The sequence below is a fragment of the Nansenia antarctica genome (genome assembly GCF_963989245.1).
Source record: "Nansenia antarctica genome assembly, chromosome: 14".
Taxonomy (NCBI): domain Eukaryota; kingdom Metazoa; phylum Chordata; class Actinopteri; order Argentiniformes; family Microstomatidae; genus Nansenia; species Nansenia antarctica.
In genome coordinates, this window is record NC_137684.1 from 24,342,634 (window position 1) to 24,365,885 (window position 23,252).

Genomic DNA, 23,252 nt, shown 5'->3' on the forward strand with positions numbered 1-23,252 from the left:
TTGAAAATCCAGAGACAGCAGGGGGTCACGGGTCGTGTTCTCAGAGGAACTGTGACAGGCACTGGAGTCTTGCTGGCAGGCTGAACTTTTTGACTGGGAGAAGTCTGGCACGCCTGGACACCTGTCCCCCCCCCCTCTTCTGTTCCTATGGCGACACGTTCTACAGGGCCTCTGAGAGCAGCAGCTGGACGACTGAGCCGAGGAGGAGGGCCAATTGGAGCAGGAGGCGGAGTCAGAGGAGGGGGAGGGCCAATTGGAGCAGGAGGCGGAGTCAGAGGAGGAGTCAGAGCCCAGGTGAGTATCCAGCTTAAACCCCAGGATGTCCAGCATCTTCTTCAATCGCTGCTTTCTGCAGGAGGACAACAAACAGGGCTCTCATTCTGGCTAACACAGCAGGCATTTAGGCTGTTCATGTTATCATCAAACCACTTTAGTTTAACAAAGAATTATGACAAATCATAATTAATGGAACTTACATTTTTTGGTCAATAGTTGGTGTCGAGATTTCCTCCTGTTCAAATATACAAAATGGGAATGTAAGTATTAGCCTGTTAAATACACAAGCCCTGGCACACAGCCCCTAAGACACAGCCCTGACACACAGCCCTGACACACACAGCCCTAAGACACAGCCCTGACACACACACAGCATTAAAACACACAGCCCTGGCCCCTGACACACAACCCTAATCATAACACACAGCACACTAGCCCAACGGTGCTTTCCGCTAATTCATATTAATATTGACGCGCAGTTTTACCTCGCTTGCCGGGAGCGCGGTGCAGCCACCTTTCCTCCGGTTAATCATCCAGCTCAGGAGCCAGAGCAAGGACAGGATACACACCATGAGCTGCAATCCAATGACTGCATCGAAACCTGGAAGCTCCGAGCCTGGAACCAACCTTGGAACCGAGCTGGGAACCAACCATGGATCCAAGCTTGCAGACGACTGAAGCGCACGAATTCGGTAGCTCACGAATTCGGTTGAAGTGGCTGACATGTTAACGGTCCGGTAACATCGCCATGGCTATAGATAAGATATAGATATAGATAAGTACGCGCAGTCTGTCGCAATACGTGTACTACTCTCTGATAGACACAGCGTTTCTGAATGTCGTTGACGATTGTTATGGGCTATATATCAATGTGTGATGACGTGTTGTTATTATGACGTCATGGCGTCACCAGGACAACAAAATGTATTGTTGATTGTTGCATCATTGTTTGCCCAAAATTTGCGCTTCATTACGCTGTGTCTTGCATATTGTGTAAATGACCAATTCAATTTTATTTCATATTTTATTGCACTGTAAATAGCTCTGCGACTCCTTCCATATATCCTTTCAGTCTGATATGCATTGTTGCATTTTTTCTTGTTTTTTGTTGTTTAACTATTTTCTTTTTGATTTTGTCTTTGCCATTTTAATTTTTTCACATGTTCGAAATAAAGCTTTCATATCATATCATATCATTGTTGCTAAACCGTATACTCCATATGCGAGCTCACTGTTGCTAGGAGGTCCGAGAAAATCGGTTTTAGCGACTACTACTTAACTAATTCTGACATCGAGAAGAACAAGTGAGGCAAAGTAATGCCCCATGCTTTAAACTTCATCTGTAGCGATGTTAATCTGTTGTTGTCACCGCATCTTTCTCACATGTTCAACTCCTGCTTGAGCTGTAGCCTACTCAAGTCGAATTTTGTGTTGAATTTGGATTTAAAAACTTGTAATATTAGTTTCATTGAACTACTTAAACAGTTATTGTGTAATTTGTTTATTGCAAACAGCTGAGAAATAGTTTGCCAATAAACCTAATGTGCAATTGGGGGTTTAATAATTTTGATAGCAACTGTACAAGACAGGTTGCTCGTCTCGATTCATTGGTTGTGACCTGTGTGAAAGATGCTTCAGAGACGAGGAACAACTGCAGAACAATCATTTATAAATACTTTTATTAAGAAATTCAGCAAGCCAAACATTCCACATTCCACTTATGTTAAACTAATGTTTGCTAACTATTTATTTTACAAAAAATATTACATACCAGTCCAATAACATTTTAACAACGTATGCTCTTCAATGGTAACGCATGTAAGGAAGGAGACAAAGGAGGAAGAAATATTTACTTGGAATGAACCAACATTTTGGCACACAGTGCGCTTGAAGTGTTCCATCAATCTTAATCAAGGTTATACAAAGCAAAACTGACAGCAACAATTATTTGTGTAAAACACAATAGCAAGTACAATAGATTTACGTACAACAACAACAACAACAACAACAACAACAACAACAACAAAATACAGGGTTTAACTATATCACATCGATAATATCAGACTATACCTGACCTCTTCCCCCTCACTGGTTCCCTCTCAGCCTTACACCTAGTCTATAGGGCTTGGGGGACAGAGTAACTCCAAACACAGGAGTGTAGTCAGGTTCCCCTGCGTCCTCAGGCCAGACAAACTGGAAGTGTCGCAGCAGAGTCACCATAATCAAGAAAAGCTCCATGCGAGCTAGTCCTTCCCCAAGACACATACGAGGCCCTGAAACATTAACAACAATAACAATAAAAAAGCTCAATCAGCCATTTATTTCCATCCATCATCAACATTTATCTATAGCGATGTACTTTGTTTTGCGCTATATACCTGCAGAGAACGGCAGGAAGGCCTCAGGCTTCTCAAACTCTCCCTGCTCATTCAGGAAGTTGGAAGGGTTGAACTCATGGGGGAACTTCCACTGACCCTCCTCGTGCAGCGCAGACGTGAGGTTGGGAATGATGAGAGTGCCCTGGATAGAGAAATGAACATAGAGAAATAAGAAGATGGAACAACAAGGTGGATTTGTTGAAGAGAGAAGACGAGAGAAAAAGAGAGAGATGAGGGGGTACAGAGGGAGATATGAATACAGTGTACAGATGAGACTAATGATTAAGCATCACTGATATATTTATCCATGATTCTTCTTCTTACCTTTGGGATGCTGTAGCCCATCACCTGGGTGTCTCTGGTGGTGCTGTGGAACACACTGAGGGGGACAGTACTGGCAATCCGCTGGGACTCGTGGGTCACTGCCTGCATGTAGGGCATGTTGTGTCTGTCCTCAAATGAAGCATGCTCCTTCCCTTCCAGAACCAAGTCGATCTCCTGCTGACACCTCTCTGAGAGGATTAAAGGGAATGGATATTTTAGGAAAACAATTAGGTATTTTAAATCTGTGTAGTATAGATGCTATACTCTAATCACATTGTATTTCTATATATTGTCAAATGTTACATTATAATAATTATAATGGAGTGACACATTATTCCCAAAATCTATAGATCTAGAGAATAGAGCCATTAAATTAATTTGAAGGCATATACTATATATGTATATATGCCATATAGTAAGCAGATCAAGTTTAAAGACAGACCCTGAATCTCTGGATGGGTCATAAGGTAGAGGAAGGCAGTGAGCAGCGTGTTGGAGGTGGTGTCTGTTCCTGCAAAGTGCAGGTCCAGAACATACATGATGAGCTGGTCCTCTGAAAAAGACGATCCATCGTCTCCTCTCTAAAAGGGAGAGCACAGCAGTGTTAGTGTTGATTTAATGTTTAGGCTTTGTCTTCTGCCAATCCACCTATCGGTCACTCTTTAATAATAATAATAATAATAATAATAATTATTATTATTATTTATTTATAGGCGCCTTTCAGAGCACTCAAGGACACCTTACAAAGCATGATTTAAAAACAAGCAACAGATTCAAACAGGTTCAAACAGGTTCAAACAGTGATTCAAACAAACAAAACAAGACAAAACAAAAGACAAAAGAACAACCATCAGTTAAAAATACGCCAGTTTAAAGAGGTGGGTTTTCAGGCAGGATTTGAAGGTGGAAAGAGAGTCAGTGTTGCGGATGTCTTGTGGGAGAGAGTTCCAGAGACGAGGGGGCGGAGTGACTGAAGGCTCTACACCCCATAGTGGTCAGGCGGGCAGAAGGTATAATGAGTTGAAAGGCAGCGGAGCTACGTACGAGTGCAAGAGGGAGTGTCGGTGTGAAAGAGTTCAGAGAGATATGGGGGTGTAAGATTGTGAAGGGCCTTGAAGGTTCAAGGGTTCAAGGGGACGCTCAACACTGTACACTGTGCCAGAAAAGAAAAAGACAATAGTAACAATAAAAAGACACAGGACATGAGAGACATTAAGTGCTGAACATAAAGTGCTGTGCAAGTAGCAACAGTATCCTGCGCTATATAAAAATACACATTTTGAGGTCTTTCTACTCATTGAGGTTAGGATTGTTTGTTAACACAGCAGTTATTATCATTGAAATGCTACTGTTGTAATGTGGGTCATGCAATCAGTATATTGGGGAACCATGGGGAATCTGTTTAAAGTAGATGGTAAAAAGAGAAGAAGAACGCATCATAGGCAGCTAGTGCTGAGGCACAAACATGTACATTTTCAAGCCTGCAAACTGTGACACTTTAAAATAATGTGAAAAAATACTTTTGTGCAATATTATGACAACCCTAGTTGACTATCTGTGCAGTATAGTACAGTGGATTGTGTACATAGCCTTTATTGATGTAAACCAGCTCCTTACCTTCTTGTGATTTTATGCTTTTATGCTTTTTCTAAAATGTGTTTTTTTTCCCCTTCCCTAACACCAGGGGAGCCACCCCTCCTAAATTTCGTTGTTTGGTACCTGTACTGTAGCAATGACAAATAAAGTCCATTCCATAAAGTCCATTCCATTCCATATAATTGTATATTGGCTGATGGTGTGGTCTCACATTAAATAATAGAAAAATCACATAGAACTAAACTAACTAAATAATAGACAGTACATATACACATACTTTATCTATTTCATCCAGGTAACAGTCAATGAAGTCCCTGGGTTCTCCAGGAACTCTGGTCTTCTTATGCTCAGTGACCAAGCCAGTCGACATACTTTGGGCTAGTTTTGCATTTTTAAACATCTTCTGGAAGGGCAAGGGCAGGCGTCTCACCATAGGCAGGAAGTCATAAAGCTGTGGACAGAGTCAGACCTAAACTGTCACCACCAAAGATCTACTGTACAATACCTGCTGCAGTGCTTCCTGTATGTTGTTTTCACACCTGTTCAACATAGTGTGTATTAACAGGAAATGCCAAACAGTACTTGACAATGTGTCATTTTCATTGCACTAACTATAATTACAACTAGTATGTTTTATATCAGTACTCTTATTCTTTTGTCACAGTTACCAAAAGCTGTGAATATTTTGGTGTCATACATACCATAGCCCAGGGTCCATTGGTGATCTTTGCGTTCTCAGTGTAGAGTCTCACAAAGATCTTGAGGAAGTCGTCATCATAGTCGTAGCGGGAGCCAAAGAGGACGAGGCAGATGATATTGGAGGCAGCGTTATGGAAGAGAGTCTGAGGGCTCATGGATTTCCCTGTGGGCAAATAACCAAAATATACAGTTGAGATATCGCGACGTTAGAATTATAAGGTTCTATCTCCATTTTTGTCAAAAAATTAGTTTTTTTACATATTCTGATCCATTGGGTGTTTATTAACGCCTGTGTGGTGTTATTTTTAAAATGTTGACATTTTTGAGTTAGTAATTCATAAAATACAAAGGTTCCATCTCACAAAACATAATGGAATGTAAAAACTTTGACGCTCAATATCTCTGAACTACCCTAGACGGAGATAGAACCTTATCATTTTAAGATCACGATATGTTCATGTACTGTACAGTACAGTATGTAGATGTAGTTTTACTGCAGGGAAGGGAGGTAACTGAATGTATGATGACATTAGTTGAATACTCAATATATTCAATATATAACACTTATCATAGTACTTATATAATTTAAAATGGTCCAATTCCGTACCCACACTTTTTTCCAGGGGTGCCATGAGGTGAACTATCTCCCCCAGGATCCTCTCCTCCATGGACTCCTTTCCCAGGCCGAAGTTCCTCAGGGTCATGAGGGCAAAACGCCGATGCTCTCTCCAGCTTGGCCCGTAGTCCACAAGAATGACACCTGGAATGGTTTCTTAAAATCAGTCTAAAACCTGAGTATGCTACTTGGTGCAGTAGTTCAAGCCATCAAGGGTTCAAGGGTGCTTTATTTGTCACATGCACGGAAATACAAAGTAAAACATCCAGTGACATTAAATGGGACTAGACACTCAACACTGTACACTGTGCCAGAAAAGAAAAAGACAATAGTAACAATAACAAGACACAGGACATGAGAGACATAAAGTGCTGAACATAAAGTGCTGTGAAAGTAGCAACAGTATCCTGCGCTATATAAAAAGACACATTTTAAAAAGGCAGTAGCCTAGCGCAGTAGAAGGGAACCAATTAAAAAACAGTTAATAAATAGGTGTGCTTTAAGAGATAAATAGGTATGCTTTAAGAGATAAATAGGTGTGCTATTAAGAAATAAATAGGTGTGCCGCGGTCCTTCTACCTCTAATGTCTTTCGTTTAGCATGCGGACGGCCTGGGGGAAGAAACTATTTTTGAGCCTCTCTGTTCTTGCCTTCGGGTCTCCCTGACCTCAGCAGGGTGTACAAATGATACTGATGCCTTTGATTAATAGACGAAAACAAATCCTGCTGGGAGATTGAGGAATTCTCTTCATAGTTCATCGTCTTCATAGTCATTTAATAACTCTTTTTTAATATTCTGACTGATATCGGTAATAAAGCATTGCAATGCAGGCCTTGAGGATGTTCATTCTACAGGTATTACCTTTTCCCTGTGTGATGTCATTGACCATAAGGTCTTGGGGTCGTCCCGCAAAGTCCACAGCCTTGGTCACCATCGCCTCCTTTATGGCCTGGAGCCCGTTGAGAAACACAGCTGGTCTTGGCCCCAGATAGAGACTGTAAACGCTCCCATAACGCTCTGCAAACTAGAGAGAGGAAGTGATTATGTTATCAAGATTTGGGTGAGACCCTCGGGTACATAAGGTTCAGAGATAGGAAATGTTAGAATAGGTATAGCATAGCATAGAGTACAGCACAGTGTTTTATTTGTATAGTATAGTATAGTGGATAGTGTACATAGCCTTTATTTATGTAAACCAGCTCTTTTCCCTTCTTGTTTTTAGTTTTTTTTTCCTAGCACCAGGGGAGCCCCCCCTCCTAAATGTCGTTGTTTGGTACCTGTACTATATCAATGACAATAAAGACCATTCATTCATTCATTCATTCATTCAAGTGCTTATCAAAACATAGTAAAAATAATTCTCATCTACGTTCAGTTTTTCATATGAATAGAGAGACGGTCCAAAATAATTGGATCTGATTGCTTTAACTCAATGTTGTCGGCATACACACAGGCCATGGTGAAAACATTTGCAAAAAGAAATGCAAGGTGATCAGTTAGGCTAGGCCTACTATTAGGCCTGTAAACACGTAACCTCGTTGAGACCAGGACTTGGAGGTATGGCTACGTGAGAGTAACAGGCCAAACAGGAGGACTACACCAGGAGACCAGGAATAGGGTGGGAATAGGCTTTACTACATTTAAAATGCTGTCTGGTGCTGAAATTGCGACATGTATGCGGCTGTCTATCGAGGCTGTATCAGATTCTGTGGTGCTGGTAGAGCTTGGAGGGTTGATTATTGTTCTAAAGCTACACACCCTCAGATATACCAAGGCATTGTCATTGCAGAACACAAGTACTAGACAACGAAATGCAGTTTAGCATCTAACCAGAAGTGCAAATAGTGATGTAAGAACATGATATAAAAACATGACAATGATAGTGATAGGTACAGTAAGGCATGTACGGTAGTTTAGAGGTATATACAGTTATGAACTATATACCGTTAAGGTAGCTAATGTACATATGTCATGTGCAGATGTATAAAAAGAGGCTCTATCAAAGAGGTATGTGCAATGTGCAATATACAGTATGTGCAAAGGTAGTATTGTAAACATCAGTAGTGCAGTTAATGTGAGTGATCACATTAACCAAATATATAATTAATTCAGAGTATTCAGGTAGTGTCCAACAGCGCATATTTAGGGTCTGTAGCTTCATGTTTGTAGAGTGATTATTTGATTTGTGTGGAGATCCGAATTTATCTTGTTTTATTAAAGAGCATTATTTGAAATCAGCCCACAGATTTGGGTGAGTTGGGAGTTATATAGGATTCAATAACAACATTATTTTTTGGTAAATAGCTGAGGATGGGGCTGGGGACATATTACCACTCTCAAATTCAGATGGAGCTATAGATGCCATGACTGTTCATTAAAAGTATAGTCTTAATCATGTTTTGAATAAAGTCACACACGTACACACGTGTACACAACTAGGCAAGAAGAGACAATTCAAAAGTAGCCCATTTGCTGCTCACGGGCAGCGGTTTAAAAAGGGTTGTAGGCTACTCTTCTCCTGCTTGGATCATTCTAAATTAGTCTTGCATTATGTTAATTACACACAACACCATTTTCTACAGAGGAGTTATTGCCCGATCATAACCCCACTTTCTACATAGAGGGCGATGTTACGCAATCATGTGAACAAAGGTTGGTTTCTGCGATTCATTCAACAGTATGTAAATAGTCTATTTATATTCGCTACAAAAGGTATGTTTGACTTACACTTACTGCACAATAAGCAAATGTTCAATCATGTTTACTGAGATATTGAGATGCACTGAGACAAAAACCACAAAAGTTCTACCTTCTCAAAATCTTTCATTGGATTGTCCACACTCAGATGCAACAGGTTCCCAAATATTGGCCAGGGTTGAGGACCAGGAGGAAAGTTTTTGGGTCTATTGATTCTCAGGAGAAAGAAAAGGAGGCAGACGCCGACCCACAGCAGAAGCAGTGTTTCCAACATGACCACTTCTATTCCACTGATAGAGCACTATGAGCACTGGACTTTAAATCTGGACTGCTCGCTAAACACCACTAGTACAGTGCGCATACACACGCACGCTCGGCGCACTAGGTTACGTGCGTCCATTTACCATTTACATATTTCGATTGATCTTTACATCAATCATTTTCAACGTATCTATGGAATTTAGCTTCCCCTGACTTACTAATAAGCCGACTATAATAGTGCCAATAATATTATTTTACTTGACTTATAAACAGAAAGTAACCAACGTGAAAATTCATTACCTTAGAATTGCTGAATATTGATTATGAAACTGTTTAATACGTTTACAGGAAAAGTGCTATACAAATGAATAATAACAATTAATGATTATTGGCTGCGTTCGTAAATTCGCCCTCAGAGCGCTGGAGAGCACACTGACGGTTCAACGTCATAGAGCGAAATAGAGCGAAAGTAATTTGATTGGACAAGAGGCATTGTATGAGTGCTGATCAGATTTCCAGAGCCTATTTACGAACGTTATAATAATATTATTATTAGAAGTAGTATTATTGTTATTATTATTATTATTATTATTATTATTATTATTATTATTATTATTATTATTATTATTATAAGTTGTTCCTTTTGCCTCGATAGAAACTTCTTGATAGAACTAACTCCTCATATTGAGTATGTTGGATCACTTATTCAAACCGATAGAGTTTTTTGACCGTGAAACATGCTGCATTCGGATTGTCTTGAATAGAATCATTTATTTTCTTGTAACTTTTTCCTGGTCAAGGAAAGGTAACAAGGAAAGGAAGAAGGAAGGTTGCATTTTCTGTACAATCGGAACCCGGCCATGATCTGATCGCTAAGGGCATGTCGAGAAAGATACATGTCATTGAAACAGAGCTATAGCAAAAACCTTTCTACTTTTTTCCACCTATATACTATTTTACGTAGTATCTAAATTCCCAATGTCATTGCCATGTCTAATCTAATAGCATTGACCATCATTGTCAAACACACGTTTTTGACAAATTTCGCAGTTTACGTTTTTCAAGATACCCCACTTTTTGCACCCCACCCCTTTGCGCTAAGGGCATGTAGAGAAAAATACATGTCATTGAAACAGAGCTATAGCAAAAAACCTTTCTACTTTTTCCACCTATATACTATCTTAACTAGTATCTAGTAAATTCCTAATTTCATTGCCATGTCTAATCTAATAGCATTGACCATCATTATCAAACACACGTTTCAATTTCCCAAATTTCGCAGTTTTACGTTTTTCAAGATACCCCACATTTTGCACCCCACCCCTTTGCTAAACCAACCATCCCAGCATACCTCGCGTGTGTGTCCAACGGCTCCAAACCCTTCACACATAGAAGTCTTCTGCGGGCCTGTTTGGGATTATTGGGTCAAGAGTCTGGTGGATCGGACCCCCCAAACCCCCACAATCAACCCCCCAAACCGATCGCATACACCCCCACTCCTTTCGGGTCGTAGGGGGAGCTTGCTGTGAAGCTGCAGAGCTCCATACTTTGACTGGGGAGGGAGGTTGTGATCAGGGATACCTAACCCAAGACAAGACCCTCTGATCTGGGCTGATCTGATGGATCTGGAGCCGGGGAGAACCACCGGGGGAGAGCCTGGAGGAGCTGTGGGAGTGGGAGAGTCGCTGCTTCAGACGCCTCAGACCCCCAGCCGACACGAGAAGAGTCTGGGATTGCTCACCACCAAGTTTGTCACTTTGCTCCAAGAGGCCAAGGATGGGGTCCTGGATCTCAAAGCAGTAAGCATGCTTGCACTCTTTTGTTGTTGGCACATGCTTCACTCACACTCTTAGCTTGCCTGTGCTAGCTCGCTGTGCTAACAGTAGCTGGATAGTCAAGTGCAAAGCATTTTTTTAGTGCAAACTGCAAAGTATATCCTCGATTAAACGTTTGATAACTAATGCATTATTGTCACAATGTCATTGGCAGATTAGCTTTAGCTTGGAACTCAGTCCAGGCTACTGAACTTGGGGGAAAAGTTGACCAACTTTCTCCTGCCCCCTGCAGACTCAGTGGAAAAGTGTGTCACACGTTTGGTTCACCTTTGCCTTGGAACCACCGGGGTTGTCATTGTACAAAGAGAATAGGACTTCATTATTAAAGGTCTTCATTATTATAGCTAGCCATAAGTGATGTAATTGAGGTGTAGCATGCATACTGAACTGGTCCTGAGCCTGCTTAACCAGGCTTGTAACCATGTTCCACCTTACAACAGGTTGAATAGAATGTAGCCTACTGTGTGTGTGTGTGTGTGTGTGTGTGTGTGTTTGGACACACACACACACACACACACACACACACACACACACACACACACACAACTGTATGTAGGCTACAGCAGGAGTTACTGTTGACTAGAGTCAAGACTGACTGTCAAGTAGAATAGGTAAGCTAGTAAAGTCAGCTTCTATTCATCACGTTTTTTTATTTCCAACGTTGAGAACAGTTAATCTCACAGGATATCAGTTTGACAGCTGGCAAATTATTGCAACCCATGACTACCCTCCCTGCCCTGCCTGGTTCCAGAGTGAAATCTCCTGACAGATTGCCGCTTTTGGCTCTGGCCAGTACTGGCTTTCTGTTGTCTATTGTGCACTGTAGTACACACACACACACACACACACACACACACACACACACACACACACACACACACACACCCACACACACACACACGCACAAACACACCGTTGCTATAGTCTATAGCACTAGAATGCATTTCTCTATGTTCTCATGCCTGGTATTACAGACTTCAGTGAATTAACTTTTTGATGTTGGCAGAGAAATGTAACAACAACAACAACAACAACAACAAAAAAGAAGTGTGCTGCCACCCTGAGATACCGATGCTGGCAAGGCTCTTGGTATTTATCAGGTCCATGGTTGTGTGGTTTTGGGTTGGGTTGGGTTGTGCCTGACCTCCACTAAAGCCACCCTTTAACATAGCAGTGCCAGGAGCAATATAGGGTTCAGAGGATGAGCACACCCAGTTATCAGCTCTAGCCATATGTCTGTCACGTATCAAAGAGTTTGTTGAACATGAGCTTGAAAAGGCATGTTCTTAAGCTTAAAATGAATTTGTCATTAACGGCTAACCTTCCTTGAGACTTAATCGAGGCTATACGTTACCCCTTTTCCACAAAGGCAGTTTGAGGGCCAGTTCGGAGTCAGTTCTTCAGAACCAGTTCTTCGCGGTCACCCGGGTCAGCCCAGGCTGGCCTGCTTCTTTGGCGCTTTTCCATTGAGCGGCATGGATCAGCACGGCGCAGTACGGCACGCTTCTTTAGCTACCCTTCGAGGGCAGGAACCTTTTTGAGACCCGGAACCTTTTTGCCAGGCTGCGTGTGACGTGTGACGCTGCACACCGTTGATTGGTCAATGGAAATCGTCATCCCATGTTCATAGATTTCTTCGCTAACCGCCATCTTTAAATACCACATTCGCTCTTGGAAAATGTCACTACAGTTTCTGTAATAGCTTATTAATAAAGATTCGAAAAATTATGCTAACCATCGTATTATCTTAGTTTAATGTCATTTCAATGCATCATAGAACTTTTATTTACAACAAGCATAACACAAAAATCGCTATTATGCACCGTCTTTGCCCGTGAATAACACCAAAGGTGGTACAAACACAATATTCCTTTGCTAACTTCACCATCGGTATACGGTCATTTTGAGCCCTTAACCACCGCGCTGACACCCCGAGAAGATATGCTTTTAACCGTAAACTCAATGAACCGGGAGTTCACCCGCTGCTGCTCGCAGCACCGCTTGCTGCTGGATGAAACTCCCGTTGACAGCGGGGGGAGAGAAAAGTTTTACCAGGGAATTCGCTCCGCGCTGTGTCGACCGTGATAGGAGTGTAGTATCGACACCATTCAAATGGTTTTGGATTCCCTGTCCTCTCCCCTATCCGGACACGTTTGAATTGTTATCCTAACCCACGGTAAATCACAGTTATTATTAACCCGCAAAGGGTGCCTCCGTGCACCGTCTTTGCCCGTTAATAACACCGGCTATGAAGGTGGTAGAAACACAAGACTATGCTGGCTAACTCCACCATCGGTATACGGTCATTTTGAGCCCTGAACCACCATGGTGCCACCCCGAGAAGTGAACCGGGAGTAAACTCAATGAACCAGGAGTTCAACATGCGTCAAGCAGGGTTTCCGTTAGAAAAAAATTGGGCCGGTCAACGTGTCCGGGAAGATTTCAATGTGTCGGACAAACGGGAGAAATTCCGGTCATCATATTAGAATATAACATAGGTGTTTGTCGCGGTGATTAGCTGTTGTGTAGCCTATATATGCCATTTAATGTCTATTTCTCATCCGATACGATTAGATCGCGAACTATATAATAATATAGTCTTTCATGATTCGCATGCGCTACTATGGCATAATATGTCCAGGGCTGCACGCGCGCCACACTGGGCAGCCTAGTCACCTTTGCTACTTTGAATTACGACTGTAGGCTACTTTAAGATGTTTATTTCAATTGCATTAATGGGATTTGAGGATGTAATTGGTCATTTTAAGTTATGCCTAGTTTAGCTTTTGATGGCTATTTGAACGGACTGCATCGATCGATCAATGAACGGACTGGACTCCACATTACGTTAACTGAAGTGTGTTAAATAGTTTCACGACAGTAATGTAAGTTTTTTATATTCTCTTTCCAGTTTTACCCTTTTTATCAATAAAACAACGTCAATTATATAACCACGTCTCGCTGATTGGGAGCTGCCTGTCAAATCATACTTACTTGGACTCGGGAGTATGAGAATGGGGAGGATGTATCGGGGGGATACACACCCGTGGACTATTTCACCTTAGTGGCACAAATTAAACTCTAACACTATAGATAGACTAAATTGAACTTAAATGATGGACACCGACCGAATAACTGAGTGGGGGGAAGACAGGTCTCAAATGTGGAACAATTATAACATTTAATACATAAAGATAAAACATACACAAATATATAACATTGATATCCCTAAACTCAAATGTAGTGTGGTATTGTCAACCTAATCTAATCAAACCTAATTAATGGTAACAGTAGCCCAGGTTGTCTAGTAGCGCACTACTCCCGTAGTACTTCTCCCGACTCAGGGCTGGAACGGGCACGGCAGGCTCAATCAATGAACGTGGTTGAGATGGCTAGCGTCCTTTACTAGCCGCATCTCACGGCCCTCGGTGGTCATTCACTGTGCTCTAGCACATCCAAAACACGCAGAACAATAACCTTGACTCCGGTCACTGCAGTGGTTTTATTTAGACTAGATCAAACTAAATTAACTGACTAAACTACTCGCGCCGTTGAGAGACAGGGTTGCCAGATGGGGCGGGTTACCGCCGAATGGGCTACTGGGTTTAGCGGTTATTTTCACCGGACATTATGACCGAAGAGGTTTAAATATGTCGGACTTCAACAGATTTTATCGGACAAAGACCGGTAATTACCGGTTAACGGAAACCCTGGCGTCAAGTGCTTATATTCACTACGAGCAGTGTCGACATCGATCAGGCAGTAGCCATCTCATATGCTCATACAGTTCATAAAGCAGACAAGTGAAGGCAGTGGTTTTAAGGGTTAAAAAAACATGACTTTATTATGTGTACATAGCTTCCTCTCTCTCTCCCTCTCTCTCTCTCTCTTTCTCTTTCTCTCCCAAAAATCACGGTTAATAATATACCACATGCCGAGGAAAAAGTATACGATAGCTTCAAGTTCCTCCATGTTGCTATTGTTGTGGCTGTGTTGTGTCTCGTGAAAATATACGTCACCACCATGGCGCGCTGTTATGACGCGTAACTCCGCCTACTATCTTCTACTCCTCCTACTCGTTCCTGGTCTGTTGTGTATAGTGGAAAAGCGCCAATATCCAGAACTGTTCAAAAGCGTGCCGAAGCGAACTGTGCCAAGCCGTGCCGGGCCGGTCAGTGGAAAAGCGCCAATATACAGACGTATACAGTGAGGTAATGACATGGCTCTCCAAAAGCAAACCGGCCCTTGGAAAATCAAACCGGTTCTCAAAAGGTTTGCGTTTGTTGAACCAACTGCGAACCAGCACTAGCACCAGCCCAGAACTAGAGCCAGGTTTGCGTTGGTGGAAAGGGGGTATGTGTGACCCCAGAGACCTAAACAAGGAGATCCTAAATAATAATTAGGCTTACATACCATCATGGTAGCCAATTTAGTAATACCTCCCATGCTGCTCTTTAAGAATACACCCAGTGACTAACTAACCTTTCTTGTCCACAGGCTGCAGACACCTTAGCAGTCCGACAGAAGAGGCGCATCTATGACATCACTAACGTGCTCGAGGGCATCGGACTGATCGAGAAAAAGTCCAAGAACAGTATCCAGTGGAAGTGAGTGAATGCAATTACGGTAGCTAAGTTATCAGTAGATGCTAGCTGCCCTGGTACCCTTAACCACGTTCTAATGCAGTGAGTTTGTACTCCGTCAGTCATGTAAAGGAGGACTCAGGCTCTCTCAGAGTCAGCATAAAGCATGGGCAGATGTTCTTTTTCATCGTGTCAATGTGTTTGCATCTTTCCCATGAAATTAAACCAGATATGAACGATTATGAATTAATTAACTAATGAGAGATGTCAATGTTTTCTCCACTACCTTGCTTCCTGTTGTCTCTTGTGTTTCATCGCGTCTCCCGTCCCTAGGGGTGTCGGTCCTGGGTGTAACACGCGGGAGATAGCAGACAAACTCATAGATCTGAAGGCAGAGCTGGACGATCTGGACAGGCGAGAGAATGAGTTGGATCAGCAGAGGGTTTGGGTTCAGCAGAGCATCAAGAATGTGACGGATGACTCACATAATAGCCCATATCCTTTTCGACATCCCCTCTTTCCAGCTTAGTCGTCAATAAGCTTAACAGATATTATCTGCTTGTCAATGGGCTGGGTTAGGCTGCACCCCCCCCCCAAAATACTCTGTCTGGTTTTACCTCAGTGCTTAATTATTGATTCATGTTGCCGTAGTTACAAGATTGACCCTTAACACAGGCACACTCTGGCCTTTGTAAAACACGAAGACCTCTGCGGTGCCTTCAAAGGTAAGCTTTTCTGTCATATGTTTCATATCTTTCTTTCCCCCTCTGCTCTTCCCCCCTCCTTCTCTCTTTCTCTTTCTCTCCCTCTCACTCACTCCCTCTACTTGTTTCGGATCTGAGAATATCTGAGAATATCAGATTCAATGTGCTTTTTTTTTTTACTGCTTACACCTACATGTTACATATCAGATCTGTGCCACATGAGAAAAAAACGTGAGCAAAAAAAACGAAATTCTGTCACTTCGACCTGCGGTGTAAATGCAGCCTTGGCAAGACACAAGCCAGTGAGGAGTGTTTTTCTAATGTCTTTGTGTTTTGTCCCGCTCCTTCTCTCTTCCTCTTCCTCTCACTCACTCCCTCTCTATTTGGCCTCCACAGGGGACACCCTCCTAGCGATCCGCGCTCCCACAGGAACACAGCTGGAGGTGCCCATACCCGAGTCTGTAAGTGGCTGTCCTGTGAGACCTCATTAACACACTCCCTTAGTCTACAGACTAATTGCGTGCTACTTCCCTAGCATCTCTCTGACTCTCTGGGCTACCGTTTGCAGGTGCTTAACGGACAGAAGAAGTATCAGATCCGTCTCAAGAGCTCAGCAGGACCCATCGAGGTTCTCCTGGTGAACAAGGACCCGTCCAGCTCTTCTCCAGTGGTCCTGCCCGTCCCTCCACCGGAGGATATGCTCCAGAGCCTGCCAATGACTGCTGCTGCCCCTAAACCTGCGCCCATGCCCTCACAGCCCAGCGAGCTTCTGGCACCTTCTTCCAACCCCAGTCCAGCCACTCTCTCACCTACCTGTATAGCTGCTACCAACCAGGCACTTACCAGCACAGGTAGGATTTGGCCTAAAGCTGTGTGCACTGTTATGGCACTAATATAGCCATTTGGTTGTGTGTGATTTAGCATTGAATGTGTGTGCGTGTTTGTTTGTTTGTGTTCTCATGGTTGGTCTACCTCTTCATGACCTCTGAGATATTTGCATACGTAAGGTCATCCTCGTTTAATTCTCCTTACTTCTACAGAAGTGACTAGCAACAGCACCAGCACCCTGGCGGCAACGCTAGACACAGCTGCCCAATTGACGCCCTTATTGGACACCCAGCTACTCCAGTCCTCTGCCTCACTGGATGGCTCCTCCTCTGCACTATTTGAACCAATCAAGTCTGACCCTTCTGAATGTGAGTAACCTACAGTTTACCCTAGACCAGTGGTTCTCAACCCTCTCCTCAGGGAACCCCCAGCCGCTCCACATATTTGATCTGTTCCACCACCAGCACACCTGATTCAACTAATCAAGTACAAATCCTAATTGATTTGTACGTTGAATCAGGTGTGCTGGTGGTGGAACAGATCAAATATGTGGAGCGGCTGGGGGTTCCCTGAGGAGAGGGTTGAGAACCACTGCCCTAGACCATTGTGCGTCTCTCTGTTGCTTCAGAGCCATGCTACTGAACTAATGAATACACATTAAAGCTTGGGCAGTTTTGAATGTCTGATTCATAATGTTTTTCCCTCTTCTGCTTCCAGTGCTGGATTTCCCCAAAGAACTATCTGACATGTTTGACCCAACTAAAGGTAAATACCAGTTCAAAATGTTTTCAACAAGTCAATGAAAGAGAAGTAAACACAATACAAATAGGTTATGGATATCAATTACATTGACAAAATACAACATATAAGGACATTCAAAGTGTAGTAAAGGTCTACTTTAATTCTAACCACTCATCCTCTCTCCCTCTCTGAGCAGAGATCATGAGTGCAGACCTGTTGGAGGAGTTGATGTCCTCAGAGGGTAAGTCTACATATATACAGGTCTGCTGTTGTCCATTTGTGGATGATCTAAGGCTGCATTTACACCGCAGGTCGTAATGCCTCGTTCCGATTGTGTGCCTTTAAACAATTTTTTTGAACGCCTGCTTACACCTACCGTACTTTTTCAAATGACCCATATCTGATACCTGTGCTTACACTGGTAGCATTTGTAACGACCCGCATGCGACCCACATGCGTACATCGAAAACGAAAGTAAACAGACAGCCGGGACTTGCAATGGACGCAAACGAGACAGAAATGATAATCCCTTTTATATATATTATAATAGTGAACATACCACCGCTCATCAGTGATCAGACTTTTCTGAGGTGCTGGAAGTGAAGAGTATCAATAGAGTGCAAAATAACAGCATCCGCACACTCAAACACTGTTCAAACTTAGTTTATTTCGAGCTTTCGGTCATAGACCTTCTTCAGGCATATACTGTATATTATAATATAAAGCCATTGCTTTCCGAAGTATGTTTAGAAGTCTGCTAAATATTGCGCACATTTTAAGGTGGAGAAGAAAGAGCAAACATCATCAAAATGCGAAGACCGTGGTATTTTAAATGACGTGCAAATTAGAATTGAGCGTTATATATGCGACCTGCCTGCTTAGACCGCAGTCGAAATGACACATATCAGATTCGTATCTGATTGAGGCCGGCTTGATATTGAGGCCTGAATCGGATCTGAGAATATCAGATTCAATGTGCTTTTTTACTGCTTACATGTTACATATCAGATCTGTGCCACATGAGAAAAAACGTGAGCAAAAAAAATCAGAATTCTGTCACATTTCGATCTGCGGTGTAAATGCAGCCTTGGCAAGACACAAGCCAGTGAGGAGTGTTTTTCTAATGTCTTTGTGTTTGTCCTCTCTCTTTCTTCCTCTTATTCCAGTGTTCTCTCCACTCCTTCGTCTTTCCCCACCGCCGGGCGACCATGACTACATCTATAACCTAGATGAAACTGAAGGTCTGTGTGACCTCTTCGACGTCCCCATCCTCAACCTTTGACCTCTGAACTGAGTTTTTGCCAATAGTGTGTATAGCATTGTAAGGAAATACGAGAACAAACCATTTTTACCATTTTCTATGGAAAAAAAAGAAGAAATTAGTGATTCTATTTTTGGATCCCTGTGTATTATAAGCTGATTTTCTGTGTCAACAATTGAGTGTTTTGATGTTGGTATCCGCTTGTTAAGTCTGACGTCAAAAGTGACGTTTAGCCATTTCCGAGTCCAAACCAGAAATTCCCCGCACCAGAGTACCTGTGAACTACAGCGGTAGAATGACAGTTTAATCGTTTTTTAGACTCGGATCTATTCATTCAACAAGGGACACAGCACTTTCCTGTTTTCTCCATATTGTCAGGGTATTTGAGCCTCGGAAAAGCGCTATATAAATATAATTAATTATTATTATTATTTCGGCATTTCGAAGACAGCGCCTCAGCCAACGTTGGACCCGGAAACACGTCACGACTTAACAAGCGGATTCCCCCCCTTCTCACTGAACTTTGTACCCAAATCTCTCCACTGAACATTGGCAGCAAATGTTTCAAGTGGCTCTAAGGTAGATCCAAAAGGGGTTGTAATCTCTCAGGTGAAATGCCTCTTTTTTCATGCTGATCTATTCCCTCCATGTTTCAAGTATTAACTAACATTACAAAAACAGCCATCACGCTCTGATGCTCAACACACACTGACTGTCAGCAGGTTCAGGCAGCTGCTACACACACCCAGACAGTTTTTTGTGCACAAACACAGCTGATCAAATATGCACTGTCATTCTGTATATAGAGAATATATATTTTGTACCAGCATTCGTGGAGTTGCTACTGTATGTAGGTGTGTAATAATGAACAACATTTGTAATACAGCAAGACGGCACTAGAGAGCCAGGGTGTCATGCCGCTAAAACGTGATTACAGAAAACATTGAAGTGCTCAGTATCAAATGTAATTATCAATATATCATTTGCTATTCATGCATCATCATTAACCATGGCCCAGTTCCTCTTTGCCTTTTTGATTTGTTTAATGAGGTAATCAAATTCAGCGTATATTTCTTTCTTTCCCTTTTCACTCATTTAACAAAAAAATGTCTGTGGCACTCTTGGTTTGTCTTGCAATTATTGTGTATATGAATATTATTTTATTCATCCTGTGTATGAGTGTAAGGTATGTTTCATGTTTTTTTATAGACACCATAATTAGTTGCTATGAAGTATGCTGATGCTTTGAATGCTGGTCCCTAGTCTGTGTATGTCGCTCTGATCCGTGTTCAAATAGCAACGTTCCCACTTACAGTACAGGCCAAAAGTTTGGACACACCTTCTCATTCAATGCGTTTCCTTTATTTTCATGACTATTTGGTACATTTATTAACAACAAAAAAGCAAAGGGTGGCTACTTTGAGGAATCTAAAATATAAGACATATTTAGAGTTATTTCACACTTTATTGTTAAGTACATCATTCCACATGTGTTCATTCATAGTTTTGATGCCTTCAGTGAGAATCTACAATGTAAATAGTCATGAAAATAAAGGAAACACATTGAATGAGAAGGTGTGTCCAAACTTTTGGCCTGTACTGTATGCTTTCTCCATTACTATGAAAGTACCAATGTTGATGTTCTTTCTGTACGAGAGAATCTTGTTTTATGTCATCCTTTTTGTTTATCCTTGTTTGCATTTGTTCCCAGATGCGTTGTATCCCTTGTATAGAATAGCATTTATTTTTTTATATCTGTTAGATATGACTAATTTTGGATTTGAGGTATATAAAAATATATTCACAAAACGGTCAGCTGTATCAACTGTTCTCACATCATCGCACTTTACACCGGTCCAGTCAGTTTGGAAAGTAGCATACATACCAGACTTGGGTCCAAATAGTGTTTGAAAAACTATGAGCGTTTGCCTGACTGCCTGAAGTGACAGATATCATTTTAAATACTATTTGTACCCACGCCAGATACCTACCATCCATCTAGGTTGGTGTTGTTGTCAGTTCACTGAAGCCTTCAATACCCAGGGAATTCCATTTGAGTCTGCTTACATATACATTGGGGAGTGGTTCCCCAGACACAGATTAGCCATCCAGGGCTAGGATTAGTCTGTTTTGGGGAAACTGGACCTGGATGTGTGTGAATTTAGGCTCAGTCTACAGTATCATTGAATTGAATAGGTTCATGATGACTTAACTCTAGTTATCACATATGAAAGAAATAAAGAGATTTTTTTTGTATTATTTGCATACTGTGTGTTCTGTGTCATTTCCCTTCACTGTACTCTATGGAAACCATACAATACATCTTTATGAATTAATTCAAACATGCACCATTCATTATTGTTAGAGTAATACAGTGTAATATAATTAATTAATTCTAAACCTTTATTTACAACCTGTTGGGCTAAATACATAACACATAATTCCCGAAAGCGAATAAATCACATATTGTTACTAAGTAATCGCATATCTCCAGCTGGATACAATATAACACAAACACGTGAGCTTAGAATGATAAGGTTCTATCTCCGTTTAGGGCAGTTCAGAGATATTGATAATACGTTTTTACATTCCATTATGTTTTGTGAGATGGAACCTTTGTGTTTTATTAATTACTAACTCAAAAATGTCCACATTTAAACAAATAACACCACACAGGCATTAATAAACACCTAATGGATCAGATTATGTAAAAAAACTCAATTTTGACAAAAATTGAGATAGAACCTTACAATTCTAACGTCACGTTATGTGGGCTATACATTAATTCCCTGGAATTCAGATCTATGCGTTTGCAATAAACGGAACATGTTGTAATAATAATGTTGGAATAAGGATCTGGTCTGCAGTGCTCCTTCCTACAGGGGGCGAGTGGGACTCCAACTAAAACCCGGAACTTTGAATGATCAATTACTTCTTGAAACTTTTGGGAAGAAACTTCTCCAGCCTAAAATATTCCAAGTTTGTCAAAGTCAAAGACAATTCTGCTATTGGATTATTGCCGTTCTTGATCGGGAGGTGATCCCCGATGCTTCTAGCTGGAGGGATTTGGGCGCTTTCGCGAAGACAGTAACTCATTTCTAAACAGGTAGGAGAGAGTCGAAGGAAAGTGCAGCGCCAGCAGATGGATTTATTTATTCCGATTGTTTTGGTTTCAACTTCACGATCGAGAGTAAACACATATGTTATGTTTGTTAACCTGGGTCGAATGGCCCCGGGGGTCCCAGGTCTGCACGATTTTCTCCTTGCCTCGTTACAGTTTCGATTTTTGAAAAGTCTACTGTACTCTCGAGATAGTGAGAGATAGCCCTAAACCCGTTGATTGAAGAGGCTGACATCATAACTTGAATAATACCTCTTATTTCACCTTTACTTTTGAATAATACCTCTTATTTCACCTTTACTTTTGTTAGGTGAACAGTGATGTCTCAGGAAACCAGATACTAATAAGAAGTGTAACCTTCATATTAGTTGAAGGTTACTTTTTTCTAGTACAGTAGCCTATAGAGTTATTAATTGTATGGTGTGTTGTGTGTTGTATATGCAATAGAGTACATCCCCCCCCCCCATGCCCTGTATCAGGTAGGAAACACTCATGCTTCATTTCACATCTGAAAGGAATCACATTTGAAAAAGGGTTTGTCTTTTGAGGTTCAGTTTCACTGGACTAGTGTGTCGACAACTGCCATTGACACTCTTCCATCCAGCAGGCAGAATGCAACAAGGCCCCCAGGCAGACATTAGGCTACCCGGCTGGTGCCGATGACAACTGACTTCAAAGTGTGTGTGTGTGTGTGTGTGTGTGTGTGTGTGTGTGTGTGTGTGTGTGTTGTGTGTGTGTGTGTGTGTGTGTGTGTGTGTGTGTCTGTGTGAGTGTGTGTGTGTGTGTGTGTGTGTGTGTGGGGAGGGGGGTGTTAGTGGTAGGTTAGTCGTGGTCTGTCAGGATTGGAATTCCAGGCAGCTGAATGCCCCCCCCCTACTCACCCCCTAAGGGGACAAGCAGTAGGACAGTTATTACAGGGTCAGGGGGCATACGGCACTTTAGAAGTCTGCTGTAGAACAAGAGGACTGGGCGTTCACTGGCACACTGGTTCAGTGTATATAGCGTCTATACAGTCATACCTAAAACATTTAATCTCTCTCTCTCTCTCCCCCTGCGAGGGTGCAGCAGCCACATAGTCCCAGGCCCAGTGCATGCAGGGACAGGCATAAAGCCTGGGAAAGCCGAACATCCCTATCTCTGACAGCGAGACTTATACTTTAGTCTGCACTAGCAACAACTTCATACATATATTTATGAATACTGTAGGCCTGCCTACAGTGTTTCAGGTGAACAGTTTCTAAAACATTAAGAGTGCAAGTAGGCCTAACATTTTCCATCAACACCGTAAAAGTGGTCTCAAGCGTGAGTCATAATCTGCACAGATTTCAACA

At 42.0% G+C, this 23,252-nt stretch overlaps 3 protein-coding genes across 3 annotated transcripts in view; 2 read left to right on the forward strand and 1 right to left on the reverse strand.

The window, feature by feature from the left end:
• Positions 1-2,018: 2,018 nt before the first annotated feature.
• On the reverse strand, positions 2,019-8,862 carry LOC308170342 (cytochrome P450 2D3-like). The gene is made up of 9 exons (XM_080545114.1): positions 8,700-8,862; positions 6,752-6,914; positions 5,881-6,033; positions 5,276-5,436; positions 4,852-5,025; positions 3,421-3,559; positions 2,979-3,166; positions 2,655-2,796; positions 2,019-2,549 (listed from the first exon to the last, which is right to left on the reverse strand). The coding sequence occupies exons 1-9, from the start codon at positions 8,859-8,861 to the stop codon at positions 2,362-2,364; spliced, it is 1,470 nt and encodes a 489-aa protein (XP_080401240.1). The 5' UTR covers position 8,862; the 3' UTR covers positions 2,019-2,361.
• Positions 8,863-10,278: 1,416 nt separating this feature from the next.
• e2f4 (E2F transcription factor 4) lies at positions 10,279-20,960 on the forward strand. The gene is made up of 10 exons (XM_080545427.1): positions 10,279-10,647; positions 15,181-15,290; positions 15,600-15,760; positions 15,947-15,991; positions 16,367-16,431; positions 16,539-16,821; positions 17,011-17,166; positions 17,516-17,563; positions 17,736-17,780; positions 18,706-20,960. Exons 1-10 carry the CDS (start codon positions 10,468-10,470, stop codon positions 18,819-18,821), a joined length of 1,209 nt encoding a protein of 402 aa, XP_080401553.1. The 5' UTR covers positions 10,279-10,467; the 3' UTR covers positions 18,822-20,960.
• Positions 20,961-21,795: 835 nt separating this feature from the next.
• Positions 21,796-23,252, forward strand: part of LOC308170007 (engulfment and cell motility protein 3-like) — a gene marked incomplete at its 3' end in the record, with an annotated part of 13,405 nt that continues 11,948 nt past the window's right edge. Inside the window, exon 1 of the mRNA XM_080544738.1 lies at positions 21,796-21,906. The remainder of the gene's footprint in view (positions 21,907-23,252) is intronic.